Raw genomic sequence first — 24,595 nt, 5'->3', positions numbered from 1 at the left:
AAACACTACAACGGTTATATCAGTAAAACACTACAATGGTTATATCAGTAAAACACTACAATGTTTATATCAGTAAAACACTACAATGGTTATATCAGTAAAACACTACAACGGTTATATCAGTAAAACACTACAATGGTTATATCAGTAAAACAGTACAATGTTTATATCAGTAAAACACTACAATGGTTATATCAGTAAAACTTTGTTGTCGTCTCATCTGACCTGCGGTCGTATGTCTTGGACACTCGGGTGAAGAGAGGGGCGGAGCTGTCAACTGATCACCACCTGGTGGTGAGTTGGATCCGATGGCGGGGGAGGAAGCTGGACAGACTCGGCAGGCCCAAGCGTACTGTAAGGGTCTGCTGGGAACGTCTGGCCGAGTCTCCTGACAGAGAGATCTTTAACTCCCACCTCCGGCAGAGCTTCGACTGGATCCCGAGGTAGGCTGGAGATATTGAGTCCGAGTGGACCATGTTCTCCACCGCCATTGTCGAAGCGGCCGCTCGGAGCTGTGGCCGTAAGGTCTCCGGTGCCTGTCGAGGCAGCAATCCCCGAACCCGGTGGTGGACACCGGAAGTAAGGGATGCCGTCAAGCTGAAGAAGGAGTCCTATCAGGCCTGGTTGGCTTGTGGGACTCCTGATGCAGCTGACGGGTACCGACAGGCTGCAGCCCGGGTGGTTGTGGAGGCAAAAACTCGGGCCTGGGAGGAGTTCGGTGAGGCCATGGAGAAGGACTATCGGCTGGCCTCGAAGAGATTCTGGCAAACCATCCGGCGCCTCAGGAGAGGGAAACAGTGCCCTACCAACGCTGTTTACAGTAGAGGTGGGCAGCTGTTGACCTCAACTGAGGATGTCGTCGGGCGGTGGAAGGAGTACTTCGAGGATCTCCTCAATCCCGCTGTCACTTCTTCCATTGAGGAAGCAGAGGATGAGGGCTCAGAGGTGGACTCGTCCATCACCCGGGCTGAAGTCACTGAGGTGGTCAAGAAACTCCTCGGTGGCAAGGCACCGGGGGTGGATGAGATCCGCCCTGAGTACCTCAAGTCTCTGGATGTTGTGGGGCTGTCTTGGTTGACACGCCTGTGTAACATCGCGTGGCGGTCGGGGACAGTGCCTCTGGGATGGCAGACCGGGGTGGTGGTCCCTCTTTTTAAGAAGGGGGACCGGAGGGTGTGTTCCAACTATAGGGGGATCACACTTCTCAGCCTCCCCGGGAAAGTCTATGCCAGGGTTCTGGAGAGGAGAATACGGCCGATAGTAGAACCTCGGATTCAGGAGGAACAGTGTGGTTTTCGTCCGGGCCGTGGAACACTGGACCAGCTCTATACCCTCTACGGGGTGTTGGAGGGTTCATGGGAGTTTGCCCAACCAATCCACATGTGTTTTGTGGATTTGGAGAAGGCATTCGACTGTGTCCCTCGCGGCATCTTGTGGAGGGTGCTTGGGGAATATGGGGTCCTGGGTCCTTTGCTAAGGGCTGTCAGGTCCCTGTACAACCGAAGCAGGAGCTTGGTCCGCATTGCCGGCAGTAAGTCAGACTTGTTCCCAGTGCATGTTGGACTCCGGCAGGGCTGCCCTTTGTCACCGGTTCTGTTCGTAATTTTTATGGACAGAATTTCTAGGCGCAGCCAGGGGCCGGAGGGTGTCAGGTTTGGGGACCACACAATTTCGTCTCTGCTTTTTGCAGATGATGTTGTCGTGTTGGCCCCTTCTAACCAGGACCTTCAGCATGCGCTGGGACGGTTTGCAGCCGAGTGTGAAGCGGTGGGGATGAAAATCAGTACCTCCAAATCCGAGGCCATGGTCCTCAGTCGGAAAAGGGTGGCTTGCCCACTTCAGGTTGGTGGAGAGTGCCTGCCTCAAGTGGAGGAGTTTAAGTATCTAGGGGTCTTGTTCACGAGTGAGGGAAGGATGGAACGGGAGATTGAAAGACGGATCGGTGCAGCTTCTGCAGTAATGCAGTCGATGTATCGGTCTGTCGTGGTGAAGAAAGAGCTGAGCTGCAAGGCGAAGCTCTCGATTTACCAGTCAATCTACGTTCCTACTCTCACCTATGGTCATGAGCTTTGGGTCATGACCGAAAGGACAAGATCCCGGATACAGGCGGCCGAAATGAGCTTTCTCCGCAGGGTGGCCGGGCGATCCCTTAGAGATAGGGTGAGAAGCTCGGTCACCCGGGAGGAGCTCAGAGTAGAGCCGCTGCTCCTCCACATCGAGAGGGGTCAGCTGAGGTGGCTTGGGCATCTTTTTCAGATGCCTCCGGAACGCCTTCCTGGGAAGGTGTTCCGGTCCCGTCCCACCGGGAGGAGACCCCGGGGAAGACCTAGGACACGCTGGAGGGACTATGTCTCCCGGCTGGCCTGGGAACGCCTCGGTGTCCCCCCGGAAGAGCTAGAGGAAGTGTCTGGGGAGAGGGAAGTCTGGGCATCCCTGCTTAGACTGCTGCCCCCGCGACCCGGCCCCGGATAAGCGGAAGAAGATGGATGGATGGATGGAGTAAAACACTACAACGGTTATATCAGTAAAACACTACAACGGTTATATCACTAAAACACTACAATGTTTATATCAGTAAAACACTACAATGGTAATATCAATCAAACACTACCACGGTTATATCAGTAAAACACTACAATGTTTATATCAGTAAAACACTACAATGGTTATATCAATCAAACACTACCACGGTTATATCAGTAAAAAACTACAATGTTTAAATCAGTAAAACACTACAATGGTTATATCAGTAAAACACTACAATGGTTTTATCAGTAAAACACTACAATGGTTATATCAATCAAACACTACCACGGTTATATCAGTAAAACACTACAATGGTTATATCAGTAAAACACTACAATGGTTATATCAGTAAAACACTACAACTGTTATATCAGTAAAAAACTACAATCTTTATTTCAGTAAAACACTATAATGGTTATATCAATCAAACACTACCACGGTTATATCAGTAAAACACTACAATGGTTATATCAGTAAAACACTACAATGGTAATATCAATCAAACACTACCACGGTTATATCAGTAAAACACTACAATGTTTATATCAGTAAAACACTACAATGGTTATATCAATCAAACACTACCACGGTTATATCAGTAAAACACTACAATGTTTAAATCAGTAAAACACTACAATGGTTATATCAGTAAAACACTACAATGGTTTTATCAGTAAAACACTACAATGGTTATATCAATCAAACACTACCACGGTTATATCAGTAAAACACTACAATGTTTAAATCAGTAAAACACTACAATGGTTATATCAGTAAAACACTACAATGGTTATATCAGTAAAACACTACAACTGTTATATCAGTAAAAAACTACAATATTTATTTCAGTAAAACACTACAATGGTTATATCAGTAATTCACTACAATGGTTATATCAGTAAAACACTACAATGGTTATATCAGTAAAACACTACAACGGTTATATCAGTAAAACACTACAATGGTTATATCAGTAAAACACTACAATGTTTATTTCAGTAAAACACTATAATGGTTATATCAATCAAACACTACCACGGTTATATCAGTAAAACACTACAATGTTTAAATCAGTAAAACACTACAATGTTTAAATCAGTAAAACACTACAATGGTTATATCAGTAAAACACTACAATGGTTATATCAGTAAAACACTACAATGGTTATATCAGTAAAACACTACAATGGTTATATCAGTAAAACACTACAATGGTTATATCAGTAAAACACTACAATGGTTATATCAGTAAAACACTACAATGGTTATATCAGTAAAACACTACAATGGTTATATCAGTAAAACACTACAACGGATATATCAGTAAAACACTACAATGTTTATTTCAGTAAAACACTATAATGGTTATATCAATTAAACACTACAAAGGTTATATCAGTAAAGCACTACAATGGTTATATCAGTAAAACACTACAACGGTTATATCAGTCAAACACCACATTGCAGCCATGGTACTCTGAATGGTGTTAAACCTACGTAGCAGCCATGGTACTCTGAATGGTGTTCAACCTACATAGCAGCTATGGTACTCTGAATGGTGTTCAACCTACATTGCAACCATGGTACTGTGAATGGTGTTCAACCTACATAGCAGCCATGGTACTGTGAATGGTGTTCAACCTACATAGCAGCTATGGTACTCTGAATGGTGTTCAACCTACATTGCAACCATGGTACTGTGAATGGTGTTCAACCTACATAGCAGCCATGGTACTGTGAATGGTGTTCAACCTACATAGCAGCCATGGTACTCTGAATGGTGTTCAACCTACATAGCAGCCATGGTACTGTGAATGGTGTTCAACCTACATAGCAGCCATGGTACTGTGAATGGTGTTCAACCTACATAGCAGCCATGGTACTGTGAATGGTGTTCAACCTACATAGCAGCTATGGTACTCTGAATGGTGTTCAACCTACATTGCAACCATGGTACTGTGAATGGTGTTCAACCTACATAGCAGCCATGGTACTGTGAATGGTGTTCAACCTACATAGCAGCCATGGTACTGTGAATGGTCTTCAACCTACATAGCAGCCATGGTACTCTGAATGGTGTTCAACCTACATAGCAGCCATGGTATTGTGAATGGTCTTCAACCTACATTGCAGCCATGGTACTCTGAATGGTGTTCAACCTACTTTTGGCCTGCCTCTTTATCGTTGTATCCTTCCTTTGAAAGAGGGGCGTGGCTATTGAATTCAACTTTAACTAGAGTAATTTGTCATTCCTGTTACATCATCTATCCTCTCTTTTTATGTGTGTCTTTTTAGCCGGAGGTTCTTTAGACTTGTGGTCTACTATAATACATCTCTGTAGTTTAACAATTGATGACTTTGCATTAACAGCTCATCAATTCTCCGAAACATCTTGTTTTCCAGATCAGGCCACACGTTAACAGGTATCCACTTAACAAATTACGCTTCAGTCTATTACTTATATTCTCTGTGAAAGAAGAAATGTCAACAAAACCCCTTGTCCATTTTTTCTCTGTATATCTATTCTGGGATGCATTCTCTCTGAAGAGATTGATACAACTTCCCATCTGATCTCCATATTTGTGTAACAAGTGTAGCCTCTCATAGTTGTCCTCATTTCAGGACTTACTACATTATTTAAATACTTCCCAGTCGTTGACACGGTACTCTACGCCTAATGTGGCATCTGTGTATTCAGTTCCCATGGAAAACCTGTACAGCTTCACTTTAGAGGCAGGTTAATCAAAAATAAACCCAAGCATATTCCCATCAGGCTAGTTGTGTTGACCCATTAACAGCTTAAAGGATGGCACTTGAGTTCTATTCAGATTGAGGAAGTGCTTCTTTGGTGGATCAAATATTTCTGGAACATAGTCTTCCACTTTCCTATCTTCCATTCTACGGCTTACTTCATAAGTCAGGGCTATCACAAGTGTATCGCTCAGCATCATAAAAACCACCCCTCCCTAAAATACACCTGGGAAGTCCGGAAATGACCCCTTTTAACCTTTGACATAAACAATCAATTATTAATTCTATAATCACCTTTACCTTCAGGCCACACCACTCAAAGGTCAAAGGTCAATCACTAAAGCCATAAATCAGACATTGAACACATAAAAGTATAATAAAGTGTATAATATCCCTCTCTCCAGTGTATTGGTCATATACATAAGATACAGTGTAAACAGTGTATTGGTCATATACATAAGATACAGTGTAACCAGTGTATTGGTCATATACATATGATACAGTGTAAACAGTGTATTGGTCATATACATAAGATACAGTGTAACCAGTGTATTGGTCATATACATAAGATACAGTGTAACCAGTGTATTGGTCATATATATCAGATACAGTGTAACCAGTGTATTGGTCATATACATAAGATACAGTGTAACCAGTGTATTGGTCATATACATCAGATACAGTGTAACCAGTGTATTGGTATATGACCAGTGTATTCTAGCAACCCTCCCCAAAAGCGTCACCCTACAGTACTGATTCCCTGCTATCATATCTAGCAAATTGAATTTACATTATCTTATCCTTCTAGGGATAAAGGCTATTTGTTGCCAATATCTTCTCATTTGCTTATTAAAGCCCAATCATAAAGGAAATTACATTTGTAAGACTTGTGGCCCATTTTCCCCAAAAATATTTGTCTTATTCGGAAAGTGTGGAATATCTCATTTTATGTAAGCAAGAATGTTCTAAACTGAACGTTTTATTTAAGTAAATGTTTTTCCTTGGTGTTCTACATTATGTTGTGTTTTAGGTTGTTAGCTATGTCACAGAGTATATATTTAGGGTATTTATTTAAATACATGGTTATTCTTTAAATTATATTAGGCTTACAATTACTTTACAGTCATAAACAGTACATTAATGAAAACTATAACTGTATTTCATAATTTAAAGCTGAAGGGCTGTGTTGGGTTCAGGCCCATCATGTTTATCTTCAGATTCAATGGTGATTCACATTGAGGGTCATTACAAGGTGATACAGACACACATCCAGTAAGACATTTCAACAGCTTTTATTTATACAAATGTTTTACACTGAAATTCTTACAGTTGTACATGGCTGCTTGATAAGTGAATGTCTTGTGCAATTATATATATTTTTTTAGTACTTACAATTAAATCTTTATTTAAGAGAACTGGCCTTTGTTATCTGATACAGCAGGTTTATAATTACCAATTCCATTTGTGTCTTTAGAGGAAATAATGCTTATAGAAGAAAAAAACATTAGTGTCGTAGCAAAAATAAGTGAGCCCCAACTAGCTTTGGTTAAATCACAAATAGGTTTGTCGTACCCCTACAATTTCAGATCAGAGATTCATGGTCGGGGAATTAAAGCAGAGACCAGAAGATCTGGTATGTAACAGCCCATTTAGTCAACAAGTAGATAGATCCTAAATGTAATCACAGTTACCCTAGTCTTAGGAAGAGACTCATGGTAGAATGCTTTACATGTCCTCAGAGAGTCTACTGTGGGTGTTATATTGGTCTGGGGCTTCCTCACAAAAAACATTGTTGATATGATACTGTGGGATATGTTTTCCTCTTCTGACTAGAAATGACTTAATATCTCAATGCTGTAATGAGTTTATTGCTGCAGCCAGGACCCTGTGGTTTTTCACAAGGCAGATGAACCCTCCAGGTCAGACTGATCTACCCACAACGGACTATCTGGGTAGATCTGAGAAGGTAACCAGCTGGTGGTGACTCACTGACCCTGTTAAAAACCTGTGGTTCATCTGTATGATCCATCACAATAATATATTGATATTCTGCAACAGCTTTTAATCACACATGCAAATCCAAGACAAATTCTTCTCCCACATCCTATCAGCAGGGTTTTCAATGAAAGAAAACATCACCTGGCTTGCAACCATGTGGATTTCCAGGGTTTTCATGTTGTCTGACAGTGTGACCTACAACTAGAACACAGTATGTCCTACAGCTAGAACACATTATGTCCTACAGCTAGAACACAGTATGTCCTACAGCTAGGACACAGTATGTCCTACAGCTAGAACACAGTGTGGTCTACAAGTAGAAAACAGTAAGTCCTACAGCTAGAACACAGCATGTCCTACAGCTAGAACACATTATGTCCTACAGCTAGAACACATTATGTCCTACAGTTAGAACACATTATGTCCTACAGCTAGAACACAGTATGTCCTACAGCTAGAACACATTATGTCCTACAGCTAGGACACATTATGTCCAACAGCTAAAACAAAGTATGTCCTACAGCTAGAACATGGTATGTCCTACAGCTAGAACAAAGTATGTCCTACAGCTAGAACACGGTACGTCCTACAGCTAGAACAAAGTATGTCCTACAGCTAGAACACGGTATGTCCTACAGCTAGAACACATTATGTCCTACAGCAAGAACACAGTAAGTCCTACAGCTAAAACACAATATGTCCTACAGCTAGAACAAAGTATGTCCTACAGCTAGAACACGGTATGTCCTACAGCTAGAACACCTTGCTGTAGGACATAATAACACAGAATGTCCTACAGCTAAAACACAATACGTCCTACTGCTAGAACACAATACTTCCTACAGCTAGAACACAGTATGTCCTACAGCTAGAACACAATATATCTTACAGCTGGAACATATTATGTCCTACAGCTAGAACACAATACATCCTACAGCTAGAACACAATACGTCCTACAGCTGAACACAGTATGTCCTACAGCTAGAACACAGAATGTCCTAAGGCTAAAACACAATACGTCCTACAGCTAGAACATAGCATGTCCTACAGCTAGAACACAGAATGTCCTACAGCTAGAACACAATACGTCCTACAGCTTGAACACAATACGTCCTTCAGCTAGAACACAATACGTCCTACAACTACAACACAGTATGTCCTTCAGCTAGAACACAGTATGTCCTACATTTTGAACACAGTATGTCCAACTGCTAGAACACAATACGTCCTACAACTAGAACACAGTATGTCCTACAGCTAGAACACATTATGTCCTACAGCTAGAAACTGTTGCCTAGTTCTAAGAAAGAAAGGTGCTTTGGCAGGAACTTCTGACGCCACACAGCACATCTGAACCTTCTATTGATAGAATGACAGATTTCCTTTAATCACCTGCAGTACATACTGTTGTGTTCCTTCTTAATACACTACCAGACTTTAACTTACCCTTCATGTATAAATGGTCATCTATCTACAGCCGGTCAGGACAGTACTTGTGCAGGATTGATGATGTCAAGTAAGTGTTGTCTGACTCCAGTCCAACACTGGCAGCGGCTGAGAATTGCTGGTCCACATTAGACTGGGAGTTGTGTGTATTTGTGTGGTTGGTGAGTTCAGGCACTACTTGAGCCAGGCCTCATTTACCATCATAACAGACCACAAGCCTCTGCTGGTTCTGAGACCAATCCTGACATATTACAACCCAACAGGAGGCACAAGTGGGTGTTGGAACTGGACCCTTTGAGAAGAGATTTACAAATGTAAATGGGAATATAATAAAAATATTTCAGATCTTGTTTTAGCTGCTTGGGGTTAATGTGACACTCATCACCTCATACAACCCCATGGTTAGATGGAATGGTTGAATGTTTCAACAGAACTCTGATTGACCAGTTGGCTAAGCATTACTATGGGGTGAGTGGGACAGTTATATGGAGAAGGTGGCTTTAGCCTATAACATTATAACAGACTCAGACCTTATATCTTACCTCTGTCCTCTGAGCCCATCAGGTTGTGTATTATAACAGACTCAGACCTTATATCTTACCTCTGTTCTCTGAGCCCATCAGGTTGTGTATTATAACAGACTCAGACCTTATATCTTACCTCTGTCCTCTGAGCCCATCAGGTTGTGTATTATAACAGACTCAGAATTTACATCTTACCTCTTACCTCTGACCTCTTCTTATGATACTCTAATAGTTAAAGCGTGTACGACAAATAACTGAGAGGTTGCTGGTTTGAATCCCTGGACCAACAAGGTAAAAACAAAATCTGCGTATAGGTTAATAAGGTACTAAACCAGAGGTTCCCAAACTAGGGGTTACGACCCCATGTGGGGTCACCTGATATGAAAACTTTAGTAGAAGTAACCAGTTGGGAACTACAATAGTGACTAAAAACACTCAGAGGTGGGACAAACAGTCTGGATGTAATACATATAAACTCTGTAGCGTTAGACATTTAAGGCCGGGTGTCTCTGCAAAGCACTTTGTGACAACTGCTGTTGTAAAAAGGGCTTTATAAATACATTTGATTGATTGATTGATTGACATTTCTGCAGCAGTCTATCGTTGTTACAGTGACCAAAGTGGTTAGCTAGCACCTAGTGGCTAATATTCACTGGAAAAAAATGACAGACCACCATGGTCTCTCTGGTCTGGGAACTCACTCAGACCGTTTAATCTGAGCATGCTCACAATAGCATTCAAGTGCACGCAGGCACACACATACTAATATGATGTCACTGCGTAGGTTATTTAACATGGCTTTGCTCCTCATATCAAATATGCTTAACACTCCCACTTAAAGACATGCTTACAGCTCTCAAAAAGGGGTAAACAAAAACCAAAAATACATTATGCCAAAATAACACATCTGGCAGTGTTCTAAAAACTTCAGAAACATTTACATTTGCCAGCTCACATTACTCTCCAAAGAAATACCCCTTGAAACTCTCAAACTTAGCCTGTGTCACTGGCTTGGTAAGGACATCAGCGACCATGTTTGCAGTAAGGCAGTATTCTATAGATATTCTCCCTTCTGTGTGTGCAGACCGTACAAAGTGATACTTTATATCTACGTGTTTGCTTCTCTGTCTGAATACTGGGTTCTTAGATAAAGCTATCGCCCCCTAGTTGTCCTCATATATCTTGACTGTCACATGCTGGTTACTACTGACTATTCCTTCAAGGTACATACTCTCTTGAGTAGTGGCTGCTAGTGTCATATACTCAGCTTCACAGGTGGATGGTGCCACTGTTGGCTGTTTCCTACTCTTCCACGATATAACTGGACCATTCTCATTTAAGTTGAAACAGTATCCAGTTGTGCTCCTCCTATCATTTTTATCGGCTGCCCAATCAGAATCACTATATCCCTCGAGCTGTAGCCTTTCCTCACTTTTCTGAGAGTGTAGTTCTTGATCCATAGTACCTTTAAGTACCTCAGTAGGTGTTTTTGCTGCAGCCCAATGCTGTTGCTTTGGTTCTGCTATGTGTTGTGATAGTTTATTAACAACCCAGCTCAGGTCAGGTCTAGTACTTGTCATAATGTATATCAAGCTACCTACTATCTCTTTATATCCTGTTGAGTCAATAACTTCACCCTCACTGTCAAAGTTAAACTTTTGCTCACATGGGGTGGATCTCGGTTTACATTCAGACATTCCAAATGTCACTAACATCTTCTCTATGTGTCTCTTCTGAGTCATTTTGATCTCTCCCTCACTCTGTCTGAAGTCCACACCCAGGAAGTGTTTAAATGGACCCATATCTTTCATTTTAAACCTTCTCTTCAACATTTCTTTTCCATCACTGAGTAAGGTGTTGTTACTCACCACCATGATTAAGTCATCTACCCACAATAACAGAATCACTTTCTCGTTCTCAGATTCTCTGCTGTAGACACAATTATCAGCATCATTTTATACAAAATCCTTTTCTGTAAGGTGATCATGCAGTAACATGTTCCAGTTACGCCAGACTGTTTTAAACCATACAATGACTTATTGAGTTTGCACTCTAAGTCTTCCCCTGTTTTTGACTTGATCTCAAAACCTTCCGGTTGTTCCATATATGGCTCACAGTCCATCGGAGCATGGAGATAAGCAGTCTTCACATCCAGTTGGTGTAAGATCCTCCTGTACAGCCACCTGCATCAATGCTCTGACAGAGGTCATGTTGGCTGTCGGTGAAAAGGTCTCTTTAGAGTCAGTCCCTTCTACTTCACCATATCCTTTAGTGACATATCTGGCTTTACAAGTCTCAGATCCATCTGGGCTCTCTTTCACTGCATAAACCCAGCGGCCTCCCACTGCTTGTTTGCCTCTTGGAAGTGGAGTCAGAGTGAAAGTCTCATTCTCTGTCAAAGAGTTCATCTCCTCTTTCATTGGGTCCGTCCACATCTTTGACTTCTTAGAGTCCATAGCCTCTCTGAATGTTTTAGGTACACCATAAGCTACTCTGTAGAAATAATCTACATGTTCACTTTTGTCATTATTACACACAGTTTTACACTGGTACTCCTTTAAGTATTCTGGAGCCTTTTTCTGTCTTGTAGGATACTGAACTCTTTACTCTCCTTAGGCTGTCTCTGACCCTGGTTGACTGTCTCTGGCCCTGGTTGACTATCTCTGACCCTGGTTGACTACCTCTGACCCTGGTTGACTATCTCTGACCCTGGTTGACTATCTCTGACCCTGGTTGACCATCTCTGACCCTGGTTGACCATCTCTGACCCTGGTTGACCATCTCTGACCCTGGTTGACCATCTCTGACCTTGGTTGACTATCTCTGACCCTGGTTGACTGTCTCTGACCCTGGTTGACTATCTCTGAAGCTGGTTGACTGTCTCTGACCCTGGTTGACTGTCTCTGACCCTGAATGACTGTCTCTGACCCTGGTTGACTATCTCTGATCCTGGTTGACTGTCTCTCTACAACGTGTCCCAAATGTTACATAATTAAAGTGGATAGTAATTATAAACAAGTCCAGGTAGAATGTACTACAAAGCATAACAGACTGTTTACAAATGACTTAATGAAAGATTCCCAAATCTATGATCACACATAAAATACAGAACAGATGTTTGCTGAACATGAACCAAAGGTAAATGTTCATTAAATGTGTGAATCAACTCCTATCTGCCCCATCAATCACACTAGATGACAACAGATAAGAGGTTACTCTGTTTACCTGAAATCGCCTCACACAGAAACATTCTACACAGTCAGTAATGAAATTATTTTCAAAACATTTTACAGTCAAAATGAAATCTGTTTTGTAGAACATTTAATAATGCTTTAAATACACATGGTATATATTTATAAATATATTCCTGTTGACAAGTTAACAACCAACTCAAAACAAATCCCGCAAATCAAGACGAAACGTCTCTGTTAAAATAGTTCAGTAGGGTTGTAGACACTGACTAAACTAAACTTTATGATGATTGGTCCATTTCAGCTGTCAATCAACTCCCTTCACCATTGAGGGGCATCTTTCATAATATGTTCATATTCATTCAGGAAGTCAGACCTCTGGCTAATCCTATTATACTTGATTTGATTAAAACCTGTGTACATGCAAATTAGTAATTGTATCATGCTGTTTTATATAATATCTGTAATCTTAAATTAATCTTTAGCCATCGTCAATCATTCATACATTGATACAAGCAGACTGATAGATGTATCACTGAATAGGTGTCAGTATCTTCACAGATCCATTATAAACAGTAAACCCAGGATAGAGTGGCTGAGTGAATGTGGTCTGGACTCTGTGGAGGAGGGTCATTGTGTCAGAGACACTGTAGAAGGACAGAGTTCCTGCCCTGTGGTCCAGATACACTCCTACTCTGGAGGAGCAGGGGACACGGATATCAGTCATGGTATTATTGTGCCAGAAACAGCATCTGGATGTAGAGCAGAATAACACCCAGGACTGAGTATTTTGTCCAAACACACACTCATAACCATCTCCTTTCCTGTTGATCTCTTTATATGAGACAGCTACATCAACCCCTCCCCCACTCCACTCTACCTCCCAGTAACAGACTCCAGACAGACCCTCTCTACACAACACCTGTCTACAGGAGGTAAATCTGTCAGGATAGGACTGGACCTTATTACTCCATGTCACCTTTCTGTTCCCCTCAGACAGACACAGCCTCTTATATGTTGTATTGGGATCCAATGTCAGCTGGCAGGAATCTAATAGGATGAAAAACAAAGTCAGTGAAAATGTCTCTCTGTGTGTGTGTATGTGTGTGTGTGTGTGTGTCTGTCTCTCCCTCTGTGTGTGTGTGTGTCTGTCTCTGTCTCTCCCTCTGTGTGTGTGTGTGTCTGTCTCTGTCTCTCCCTCTGTGTGTGTGTGTGTGTGTCTCTTATCTCTCTCTGTGCATGCTGGGAGTGGTGTGTGTGAGTGTGGAGTTTTGGTGGCCCTTTTCAAAGTATTCATCCTTTTCTCTTGGTGGATTTCTGATTTCTATGCATGACGGGGCTGTTCAGAAAATCTAAACATTAATGGATATCATACATCCCAGGGTGTCTTTTACCCATTTTCTGTTTTCTCTGTGTGTTCTTCTGTTTTCCCTCTTTTCTTTATGGAGGTGTTAAAGGTTGGTTCTCTTAATATTAATGGAGGGAGGAATTGGAATAAGAGGGCTTGGGTATTGGAAGTGATTACATAGAAACAACGTAATGTCGTTTTCCTACAGGAGACACAGTGATGAAGCTTATGAGGTTGACTGGGGCATGTGGTGGTGGGGGGGCAGCATGTGCATAGTCATGGTACACATTTTCATCCTGGAGTGTGTATTTTGTTTCCCTCTGGTTTGGGGGTGACTGTAATATCTATAACTGAAATTGTCAAGGGCCGGGTCTTATTGGTCAAGGTGGATGTTATGGGAGTTCTGTTTAATTTTTGAATGTTTACGCTCCAAATGAGGGAACACAGTGCATTGCTGTATTTGATAAGATAAAGGTTTCTTTATGACAACGTGATCAACAGGGATGTTGGGTTTTGGGGGACTGGAACTGTACAGTGGATTTTATTGCAGATCACACGGGTTTGGAACCTCATCTGAATTCTGTGTCCGGTCTGTCTGGTGTGTTAACTGAGTTTGATCTTTCTGATGTATGGAGAGTGAGAAATGCCAATGTTAGTCAGTACACATGGTTAAAAATGACTGATGGTCAAATGAGTGCAGCAAGGTTAGACAGGTTATATGTTTCAGAACGCTACTCTGGTAGAGTGGTGCAGTGTGAAATTTTTTCTGTGGGGTTTTCAGATCATATTATTATTAGTGTTGATTTTAAATTGTTCTGTCCACGACGGTCAATGTCACATTGGTATTTTAATGTTAAGTTGTTACAGGATATCATGATTGGTGAAAGGTTTTGTAGTTTTGGGGACGATGGAGGACTTTGAAAAGGAATTTTGAGTCCTTGAGACAACAGTGTGAGGTTGGGAAGGCCCGAATGTGTGTTTTGTCAACAGTCTACTGCTCTGTCTAATGTTGAGGTTAGAGAGACTATTAGAGCCCTTGAACAGGACATCAAATTGATTGAGCTGTAACTGACCACTCAGACAGACCCTGGATTGGTCAGGAATTTACATGATAGGAGACATGAATTAAGGTCCTTTTTGCATGAAAGTGTGAAGGGTGCCTTGATCAGGTCTCGCTTTGCCACCCTCAAAGATATGGATGCTCCCAGCTCTTTATTCTTTAACCTGGACCAGTCAATATCGCCATGTAAAGAGATGGTCTGTCTTCATCTCTCTGATGGGAAAGTGACTACAGACGATGTTGAGATGCGCCGACATGCTGTGGATTTCTACTCTGCACTTTATAAACCAGAGGCCTGTGATCCTCTGTGTGTTGAACACCTGGTTTTATGAGAGGATTTCCTCTGCAGGGGTCAACTGGGAAAAGAGTGAGTCATTTTGGGCAGGTCAGCTTCCTGTGGGGTCTCTTCCTCAGTTACCCAGGGGGCTTCAGTGGGGTAGGGATGGGCTCAGGGGGGTTTTCTAGGCTCTGATGTGTTCCAGGAAAGGATCTGGGAGGGTGTAGTGGAGAAGGTGTGTGCCAGATTGTCTTGGTGGAAATGGTTGTTACCCCAGCTGTCATATAAGGGAGGGGTTCTGGTAACTAACAACCTGGCCCCCTCAACTCTGTGGCACAGACTCATGGTTGTACAGATGCCTCGGTGCTTGAACTCCGCAGAGAACACTTGTTAACTTTTACTGGTCTGGACAGGACTGGGTTAAGGCGGCAGCCCTGTATCTACCACTGAATGAGGGTGGGCCTGGTGGACATTACTTCTAGAGTCAAGGCGTTCTGTCTTCAATCAGCCCAGAGGCTGTTGTACAGTGACTATTCCAGCTGGGTGGATACAGCACATACTCTGATGATGAAGGCTGTGTTGTGGAATTTCTTGAACTGTATAACTAGGTTACTAGTTAAAAGTACTGAGTCCCCATCTTAAATAAGAAAAAGAATGAAGGAGGGGGGGATCTCTTATGGAGATTTTGAACTAAGGTACATTTGAGAAATGTCTGTCTTCTATTGGCTAGTATGCAAATCTTTACTTTGATTGTGACACACATGTCTGTATAATATCAGTGGATTATTCTGTACTTTTTACCATGTTCTCCTGCTTGACAAAGAAGGGTGTCAGTCTTTTTGTTCCTCAGAAATGTGGTCCTTGGGGGGAAGAAGGAGCAATTGGCTTGTTTAGGTAAACGCAACAGTAAACTTTATAGCAGGAAGGAGAAGGTGGGGGGACAGCCCTCCCTTTAGGTAAAACCTATGTGACACGAGACAGATGGGCAACATCTTACCACACCCCTTTTAACTGTAATAAATACGGACTGTTTATGTATTAAGTTAGAGACTCCTCGGACGATTATTTTTGTAAGCGTTTGACGTGTCTCTCTGCAAATAATAATAAATGGTTCAACTGTGCCAAGAAAATTTGGTCTCTGTAACCTACAGTGTCCTTAGTTCCTTGGGATAAGGTGGGGGGACAGCCCACCCTTTGGGTAAAACCTATGTATTGTTGACAGTTGGGCCGTATCTTACCACACCTTTTAACTGTAATAAGTACACTGACTGTTGTGTGTTTCCTCAGAGATTCCTCACAGGTTTATTTTAGAAGCTTTTGACGCATCTCTCTATTTGCAAATAAACTACAAATTATGCCAAGAGAATTTTGTTTCTGTCCTAAAAGAGTTCCTTTTGATGGAATTACCATCACAGCTATCCGGTTGGGTCTGGATAGACATTCTTCTTGTAGTTGGAGGAGGTTGATTTGTCTGGCCTGACTCCTTTTTATCAGTCTGTTATGCAGGCCTGGAGAGTGTTCTGCATGTCCCAGAAGATCAACACACTGCCCAGGATGTTGCTGTTTGAAGAGCCTCTTTTTCACAACTCTATGGTTCAGTCCCGTGCTCTGGATTCAGCCAACCTTCACTCATGCCTTCAGGGAGTGGGGTGTATGAAGCTGGGGCATCTGATGCAGAGCAGATCATTGGAGGAGTTGGGAGAGAGAGCAGGGATCCGGTCGTATCGTTTGGGGAGAAAGGTCGTGGCTGAGTTCTGATTCCTTGTCGGCATCTCATCAACGGTCTGTGACTGACATCTCCTTCTCTGATTGGTGGATGGACAGCCTGGATTAAGAAGAAGGCCATGTACACTGTGTGTGTGAAGGTGTCCCATGTTTCCTCCCTAGAAGAGGTGAAATCCACGATGTGGGTGAGTGTGTTTGGTCCAGGTGTTTCCCTGAAAGGCAGCTGGTGGTCTTTATATAAACTGTCCATTGATTAGAGGACAGCTGGTCTCCAGTGCAGGATTATACATGGGGATGTAGCCACCAATAGACATCTGGTTCACCTGGATCCAAGTGTTAAGGAGGGGTGTCCTATTTGTTCTGATCCTGAATTATCTGGTTCACCTGGATCCAAGTGTTAAGGAGGGGTGTCCTTTTTGTTCTGACCCTGAATTATCTGGTTCACCTGGATCCAAGTGTTAAGGAGGGGTGTCCTATTTGTTCTGATCCTGAATTATCTGGTTCACCTGGATCCAAGTGTTAAGGAGGGGTGTCCTTTTTGTTCTGACCCTGAATTATCTGGTTCACCTGGATCCAAGTGTTAAGGAGGGGTGTCCTTTTTGTTCTGATCCTGAATCTCTGGTTCACCTGGATCCAAGTGTTAAGGAGGGGTGTCCTTTTTGTTCTGATCCTGAATATCTGGTTCATGTGTTTTTACATTGTTCCAGGTTGGTTGGTGTTTCTGACCTGCTGACTAGGTGGTTTACTGTTTTGGGTGAGTTCTTCTGTTCTCGGTTGTTTATATTTGGACCCAAGTATAGTTTCAGTAAACAGGGTGTGGTGGTCTTGCTGAATTGTTTTGACAGGGGCTGATAAATGAGCTGTTTGGAAGACTAGGAAACATTTTATTCAAGGACAGGGATCTGTGGATGTGGTGGGTATGTTTGAGGGGATGCTGACAGTGAGATTGAGGGTTGAGTTTGACTAGTCTGGTACAACATCTTGGGCAGTTCATAAGTGTATGTGGTGTTCAGGGTGTGTTGTGCTCTGTTTCTGAGGAGGTTGAATTGGTGTTAAATTTAAGGTTTTGTTTTTGGTTATTTGAGTCTGTTGTATCTTTTTTAAAGGAGAGTCTCTGTCGCTCCCTCTCTCTCTCTTTTGGTGTGTGTGTGTGTGTGTGTGTGTGTAAGATTGTAATTACATGTAAAGAAACAGATTTATTGGCTTCCGGTGCGATTTAGGGTGGAGTACAAGGTCCTGCTGTTTGCATTCAAGGCCATCAATGGACTGGCCCCGGCCTACCTCGCCGAATTAGTAACGGTCTACCAACCTGCTAGAGCTCTCCGCTCCTCTGAACACACCTCTCTGGTCGTTCCCAAATTCAAATACAAAAAGTTTGGAGGCCGATCATTTGCAGTTCAGGGCCCAACTCTGTGGAACGCTTTACCACCATCCCTGCGTAACATTACCGTGTTCAGTGTTTTTAAAGCGCAGTTGAAAACACATCTGTTCAGACAGGCTTTTAACACGTAATCTCTGACTCGTATGCTCATTTTCTATATTTTATGTGTATGTATGTGTATGTGTGTGTATATGCGTATGCAGGTGTATGTGTATATATATATGTACATATACATTTTTCTTTATTTATCTTATATTTTTATATGTTTTAATATTTTTTATATTCTGTTGTCTACTGAAGCTTTTAATGGAAAGCGCCTTGTGCACCTTTTGGCTGTTGTAAGGCGCTTTACAAATAAAATTTGATTGATTGATTTACACCTGTGTATGTTTATGAGTGTATGTGTGCATGTCTATGGGTGTGTGTGTACGTTAACGTAAAGAGCAAACAATGATGTGTGATTGTGTCTATGTGTGTGTGGTTGTATTTACTCACATGTTAAGAACTCCTCTCTGGTCTTGGACTCAGCAGGTGTTCCAATCTGAACTGTAGTCACTATGGAGACAGACAGACTTATATATCACAGGTCCACATTAATCATGTCCACTAGTAATCTACATACAGGTAACTAGAGGGGAGATGGATTATAGATGGACTATATTTGTATATAATTGTACATGAGTTCCAGTGGTTCAGGCCAGTCTGTCATGGCTTTGATTTTGGTCACTGACTAGAACCAAGTTGTTATGATGACAATGATTGTTGACAGATCTCAGATCTCTACTTGATAACTACATTGATTCAGTGAAGATATTGAGGTCATTCATACTCTTCTGTTCCTCTCCTTATGTTTCCCCCTTTCTTCTTCTCCTATTTTTGTCATTTCATCTCCTCCTCCTCCACTTTTTGAATAAGTGTTTTGATGACAATATTTTGTATAGACCATTGGTGTTTTGTCTAATTGTTACCCGCCAAGACAAACAGACATTACAATAATCTATTAATATTGTGTATTTTCTTTCATGATGTCCTCCCCAAAATAATAGTGGTTGCTTTATAACATTAGATGTAGTTCTAAGACGAGTAAAAACAGTGTTTAATATTAATAATAATTATTATATTTAATAATTTTGACCAACCTTCCCCAGATATCCTGTCCATTTCCTTTTTTAATACATCCTGTATTTGATCTTTCAGTTCAGAGGCTGATTTCTTTACATGCTCTAAGGAGATGTGTGGATAGACAGTGATACTGGGTAAGACCTCAGTTCCAGGAGAGACACAGAGAGACTGGAAACTCTACAGAGAGGGAAAGAAGCAATAGGTTTTGACAGTGAATTAAGTTCCAGTCCATTTCACTGGAAAAGAAGTCAAGAGGGATCCATTACAGAGTATTGTAAGGTAAGTTAGTGATGTCACCTGGAGGAAATGGATGTGATCCTCTGTGTGTGAGAGCTGCTTCAACTCAACATCTCTCCTCCTCAGCTCAGCAACCTCCTGCTCCACTTGTTCCAAGAGTCCTTCAACCTGACTCACTTCAGTCTTCTCCTGAGCTCTGATCAGCTCCTTCAACTCAGAGCGTCTTTTCTCAAGGTAGCGGATCAGCTCAGTAAATATCCTCTCACTCTCCTCCACTGCTGCCTGTGCAGAGTGCTGTTAGCACACAGAGAGAGAAGGGGCTCCATTTTAAGTTAATTCACTCTGCTATCAACAGGATTACATTCAGATTGTAAATGTAAATATACAGTGACAGTCAAAAGTTTAGATACACTAATCCATTCAGTGGGTGTGTCCAAACTTCTGATTGGTCCTGTACATGTATTTATATCAGCCACAACACTCACCTTCAGAGTGTCCACAGTCTGTCTCAACTCCTGAATCTTCTTCTCTCTCTCCCCAATTCTCTTCTGGGATTCCAAATGTTTCTCCCCCAACTGTCTCTGCAGATAAATACATCATAAACAAATGTAATCAGCAAAGTGTAGCAATTTTGAATTATATCACATTTATTAATCAGGATATGATCTTCTTTCTTATAATTTTGGTTATAGTCATTATATATAGTCGGTACATATAGTTGGTATATACAGGTGCTGGTCATAAAATTAGAATGTCATCAAAAAGTTTATTCATTTCAGTAATTCCATTTAAAAAGTGAAACTTGTATAATGTATACATTCATTCCACACAGACTGATACATTTCGAGTGTTTATTTCTTTTAATTGTGATGATTATAACTGACAACTAATGAAAATCCCAAATTCAGTATCTCCCAAAATTAGAATATTACTTTTTAGAAATGTTGGCCAAATGAAAAGTATGAACAGGAAAAGTATGAGCATGTACAGCACTCAATATTTAGTTGGGGCTCCTTTTGCCTGAATTACTGCAGCAATGCGGCGTGGCATGGAGTCGATCTGTCTGTGGCACTGCTCAGGTGTTATGAGAGCCCAGGTTGCTCTTATAGTGGCCTTCAGCTCTTCTGCATTATTGGGTCTGGCGTATCACATCTTCCTCTTCACAATAATCCATAGATTTTCTATAGGGTTAAGATCTGGCAAGTTAGCTGGCCAATTAAGAACAGGGATACCATGGTCCTTAAATCAGCAACTGGTAGCTTTGGCACTGTGTGCAGGTGCCAAGTCCTGTTGGAAAATGAAATCTGCATCTCCATGAAGTTGGTCCACAGCAGGAAGCATGAAGTCCTCTAAAACTTCCTGGTAGATGGTTGTGTTGACCTTGGACCTAAGAAAACACAGTGGACCAACATCAGCAGATGACATGGCACCCCAAACCATCACTGACTGTGGAAACTTTACACTGGACTTCAAGCAACGTGGATTCTGTGCCTCTCCTTTCTTCTCTTCCTCCAGACTCTGGGACCTTGATTTCCAAAGGTAATGCAACATTTACTTTCATCAGAGAACATAACATTGGACCACTCAGCAGCAGTCCAGTCCTTTTTGTCTTTAGCCCAGGCGAGGCGCTTCTGACGCTGTGTCTTGTTCAAGAGTGGCTTGACACAAGGAATGCGACAGCTGAAACCCATGTCTTGCATATGTCTGTGCATGGTGGTTCTTGAAGCACTGTCTCCAGCTTCAGTCCACTCTTTGTGAATCTCCCCCACATTTTTGAATTGGTTTTGCCTCTCTATTAATGTGCTTGGACACAGAGCTCTGTGAACAGCCAGCCTCTTTAGCAATGACCTTTTGTGTCTTGCCCTCCTTGTGCAAGGTGTCAATGGTTGTCTTTTGGACAGCTGTGAAGTCAGTAGTGATTGTGTTGCCTACAGAACTAGACTGAGAGACCATATAAAGGCCTTTGCAGGTGTTTTGAGTTAATTAGCTGATTAGAGTGTGGCACCAGGTGTCTTCAATATTGAACCTATTCACAATATAAAAATCTTCTGAGATACTGAATTTGGGGTTTTCATTAGTCGTCAGTTATAATCATGAAAATTAAAAGAAATAAACACTCAAAATATATCAGTCTGTGTGGAATGATTGCATATGTTATACAAGATTCACTTTTTGAATGGAATTACTGAAATAAATCAACTTTTTGATGATATTTGAATTTTATGACCAGCACCTGTATAGTCGGTATATATAGTCGGTATATATAGTCTGTATATATAGTCGGTATATATAGTCGGTACATATAGTCGGTATATATAGTCGGTATATATATTTGGTATATATAGTCGGTATATATGTATCTGAACCAGACGGATAACAGATGGAATGTCGTATTTTGAACATATCTGTGAATACCTCTAGTTTGTGGTACAGGGCCAATATACTACAGATTAAGACTTTACTTTAACCATCGTTTAACCAGGCAAGTTGATTATGATCCAGTTCCTTTCATATCAACCACCTGGGGAAATGTTACAGGGGAGGCAGAAGCAATTAGGATGAACTGTCTTGATCAGGAACTGACTGACATAAATACAGTATCACCTTGACGTTTGGGGGATCAGAACCAGGGACATTACAGACATTAGTTAGATTCCCTGACCACTAGGCCACCTTGCCTATACTATTTGGCATGGCATCGTATGTTAAGGTTTACAGATTGCTCACAGTGTAGGTATAACAAACACACACACAAACAAAATATAATGAATATCAAACCCACCCACATCCACACACAACATATATGTTTTATCCTATACTGTAGAGTTCCCATCTTACTTGTTTCTCAGTCCTTTCTGATGCAGTTGAGACTGTATCATGTCCTTTATGTTCATCCATTGTACAGAGATAACAGATGCACTGCTGATCAGTACGACAGTAAATCTCCAGTAGTTTGTCATGATGAGAGCAGATCAACCCCTGTAGTTGTGTGGAGGCCTGGACCAACTTGTGCTTTTTAAAGGCAGGAGATTCATAGTGAGGCTGGAGGTGAGTCTCACAGTAAGAGGCCAGACACACCAGACAGGAATTGACAGCTTTGAGTTTTCTCCCAGTGCAGAAATCACACTCCACATCTCCAGGTCCAGCATAATATTGATCAGGAGGAGCAGCTTGGATTCTTGTCTTCTTCAGATCCTCCACCAATTCAGCCAGGATGGTGTTCCTGTTTAGAACAGGTCTTGGTATGAAGGTCTGTCTGCACTGGGGGCAGCTGTAGATACCCTTGTCATCTTCCTGATCCAAACAGTCCTTAATACAGCCCATACAGTAACTGTGTCCACAGGGAATAGTTACTGGATCCTTCAGTAGATCTAAACAGATTGAACAACTGATTGAGTTTATAGCCTGTGCCATTTTTCACACACATGCAAACAGAGAAAAAAGAACAAGAGATTACTTTCGTTTTCCTTGAACTGCTTTTTTTCAGAGGAGTGGTTTGTTTTCTGTGACTTCCTGGTTCTGTGGTGAACTCAGATGTCAGATATCAGGTCTGGCCAGTAGAGGGCATTATTGATCTATCATAGCCAGTAAATATTCTCAATTCTGTGTTACCTTCAAGGTCGAGTTCATCATTTCTCCCAATTCCAGAACAATTAGCAGAACAGCAGACGTGACAGCCTGTGAATGCAGAAAGAGAGTGCATGTCAAACAAATAGAGATCTCACATATTTACTACAACTTTCTCTGTATCTGCAATTGTTCAAAGTGACCTGAGTAAGGAAAGACATAACTAGACTCTGTACAGTACCAGAAACTGTCCATCACTATATACCTGAGACAAGATACACTGGTTACTGTTTTATTATACAAAACCCTCTTCAGCCTCACTCCCCCATCTGAGATCTACTTTTGTCAACATTGCCACTTTTAAAGACCTAATCACTAACAGATTTACAGACACCTAAAACTTCTTCATGAGATGTGCCTTTTAACTGTGGTTTTGTCAAGTTGTTGTCTTTGTCTATTGTCTAAATATATCTGTGTCCTGCTGTATAGTTTTTTATTGTCTGCTACCAGGTAAAAATAGTGGGAGATCCAGAAATACACCATTTCTTATATAACTGAAAACACACATCAGACCATGTGGTCTACCAATAATTTAATTAATATTTATTTTATTTAATAAACTCTATCTAATGCAGTTTTTATTGGTCTAAAGCTACACATTTAATCATTTTAATGAAAATCATGTCTGGATTTACAAGTAACCAAGCAATACCACTCCGCTTTTCAAATGCCAAATCAGCTAAACCCACAGTTATTATGAATCAAGATATCATAAAATAAATGAATTAGGCCCTAATCTATGGATTTCACATGACTGGGAACATTGATGTGGATCTGTTGATCACAAAAAACAGGTGTATCAGAAAACCAGTCTGTATCAGAACTGACCATTTGCCTCATTTTCCTGATGCAGCACAACACATGTTCTCATAGAGTAGATCAGACTGTTTATTGTGGCCTGTAGATTGTTGTCTCACTACTCTTCAGTGTCTGTAACCAAGTTACTGGATTTTGTCTGGAACTAGAACACTGTTGGATCCTGAACATTCCAAACATGCTCAATGGGTGACCTGTCTGGTGAGTATGGAGATGTGTCAGAACTGAAACATTTTCTGCTTCCAGGAAGTGTTTGCTGATCCTTGTGACATGGGGCTGTGCATGTTAATGCTACCGATCAAGAAGAGGCGTTGATTGGCTCAGGTCTGTGTGAGAATACTAGAGACCTTTAGACTGGAATGTCAGGTGGTCTCCTCAGACTGTGAGTGGTTCAGTCAGAGTCTGACACTCCCAGTAGTCAATGTCTAAGTGTGTCTTGTTTCCATCCTTATCCAGCAACTATGTGCAACAACAATGGAAAACATTTCATTTGTCTGATCAACTATATGGTAAGAATAAGTCACACTACATGAGGCAAATGGTGGTTTTTCCAGATACTGATTGG

The 24,595-nt window shown here is 41.6% G+C and overlaps 1 protein-coding gene across 2 annotated transcripts; it reads right to left on the bottom strand.

Annotated features, from left to right (window-relative positions):
* Window positions 1-9,924: 9,924 nt before the first annotated feature.
* Window positions 9,925-23,113, bottom strand: LOC117592757 (E3 ubiquitin/ISG15 ligase TRIM25-like). 2 transcript variants are annotated; one of them, XR_004575741.1, is made up of 7 exons: window positions 22,426-23,113; window positions 20,073-20,168; window positions 19,648-19,881; window positions 19,368-19,527; window positions 18,724-18,783; window positions 12,718-13,487; window positions 9,925-12,669 (listed from the first exon to the last, which is right to left on the bottom strand). XR_004575741.1 is itself a non-coding variant. In XM_034292137.1 (6 exons), exons 1-6 carry the CDS (start codon window positions 22,999-23,001, stop codon window positions 12,970-12,972), a joined length of 1,644 nt encoding a protein of 547 aa, XP_034148028.1. In that variant the 5' UTR covers window positions 23,002-23,113; the 3' UTR covers window positions 9,925-12,969. The 2 variants fall into 2 exon arrangements, 1 of the variants encoding a protein (XP_034148028.1); XM_034292137.1 differs by having other exon boundaries at window positions 9,925-13,487.
* Window positions 23,114-24,595: the final 1,482 nt, after the last annotated feature.

This window comes from Esox lucius, chromosome 5 (genome assembly GCF_011004845.1).
Source record: "Esox lucius isolate fEsoLuc1 chromosome 5, fEsoLuc1.pri, whole genome shotgun sequence".
In the NCBI taxonomy this organism is placed as follows: Eukaryota; Metazoa; Chordata; class Actinopteri; order Esociformes; family Esocidae; genus Esox; species Esox lucius.
This window is presented reverse-complemented; position numbering and strand designations above follow the sequence as displayed.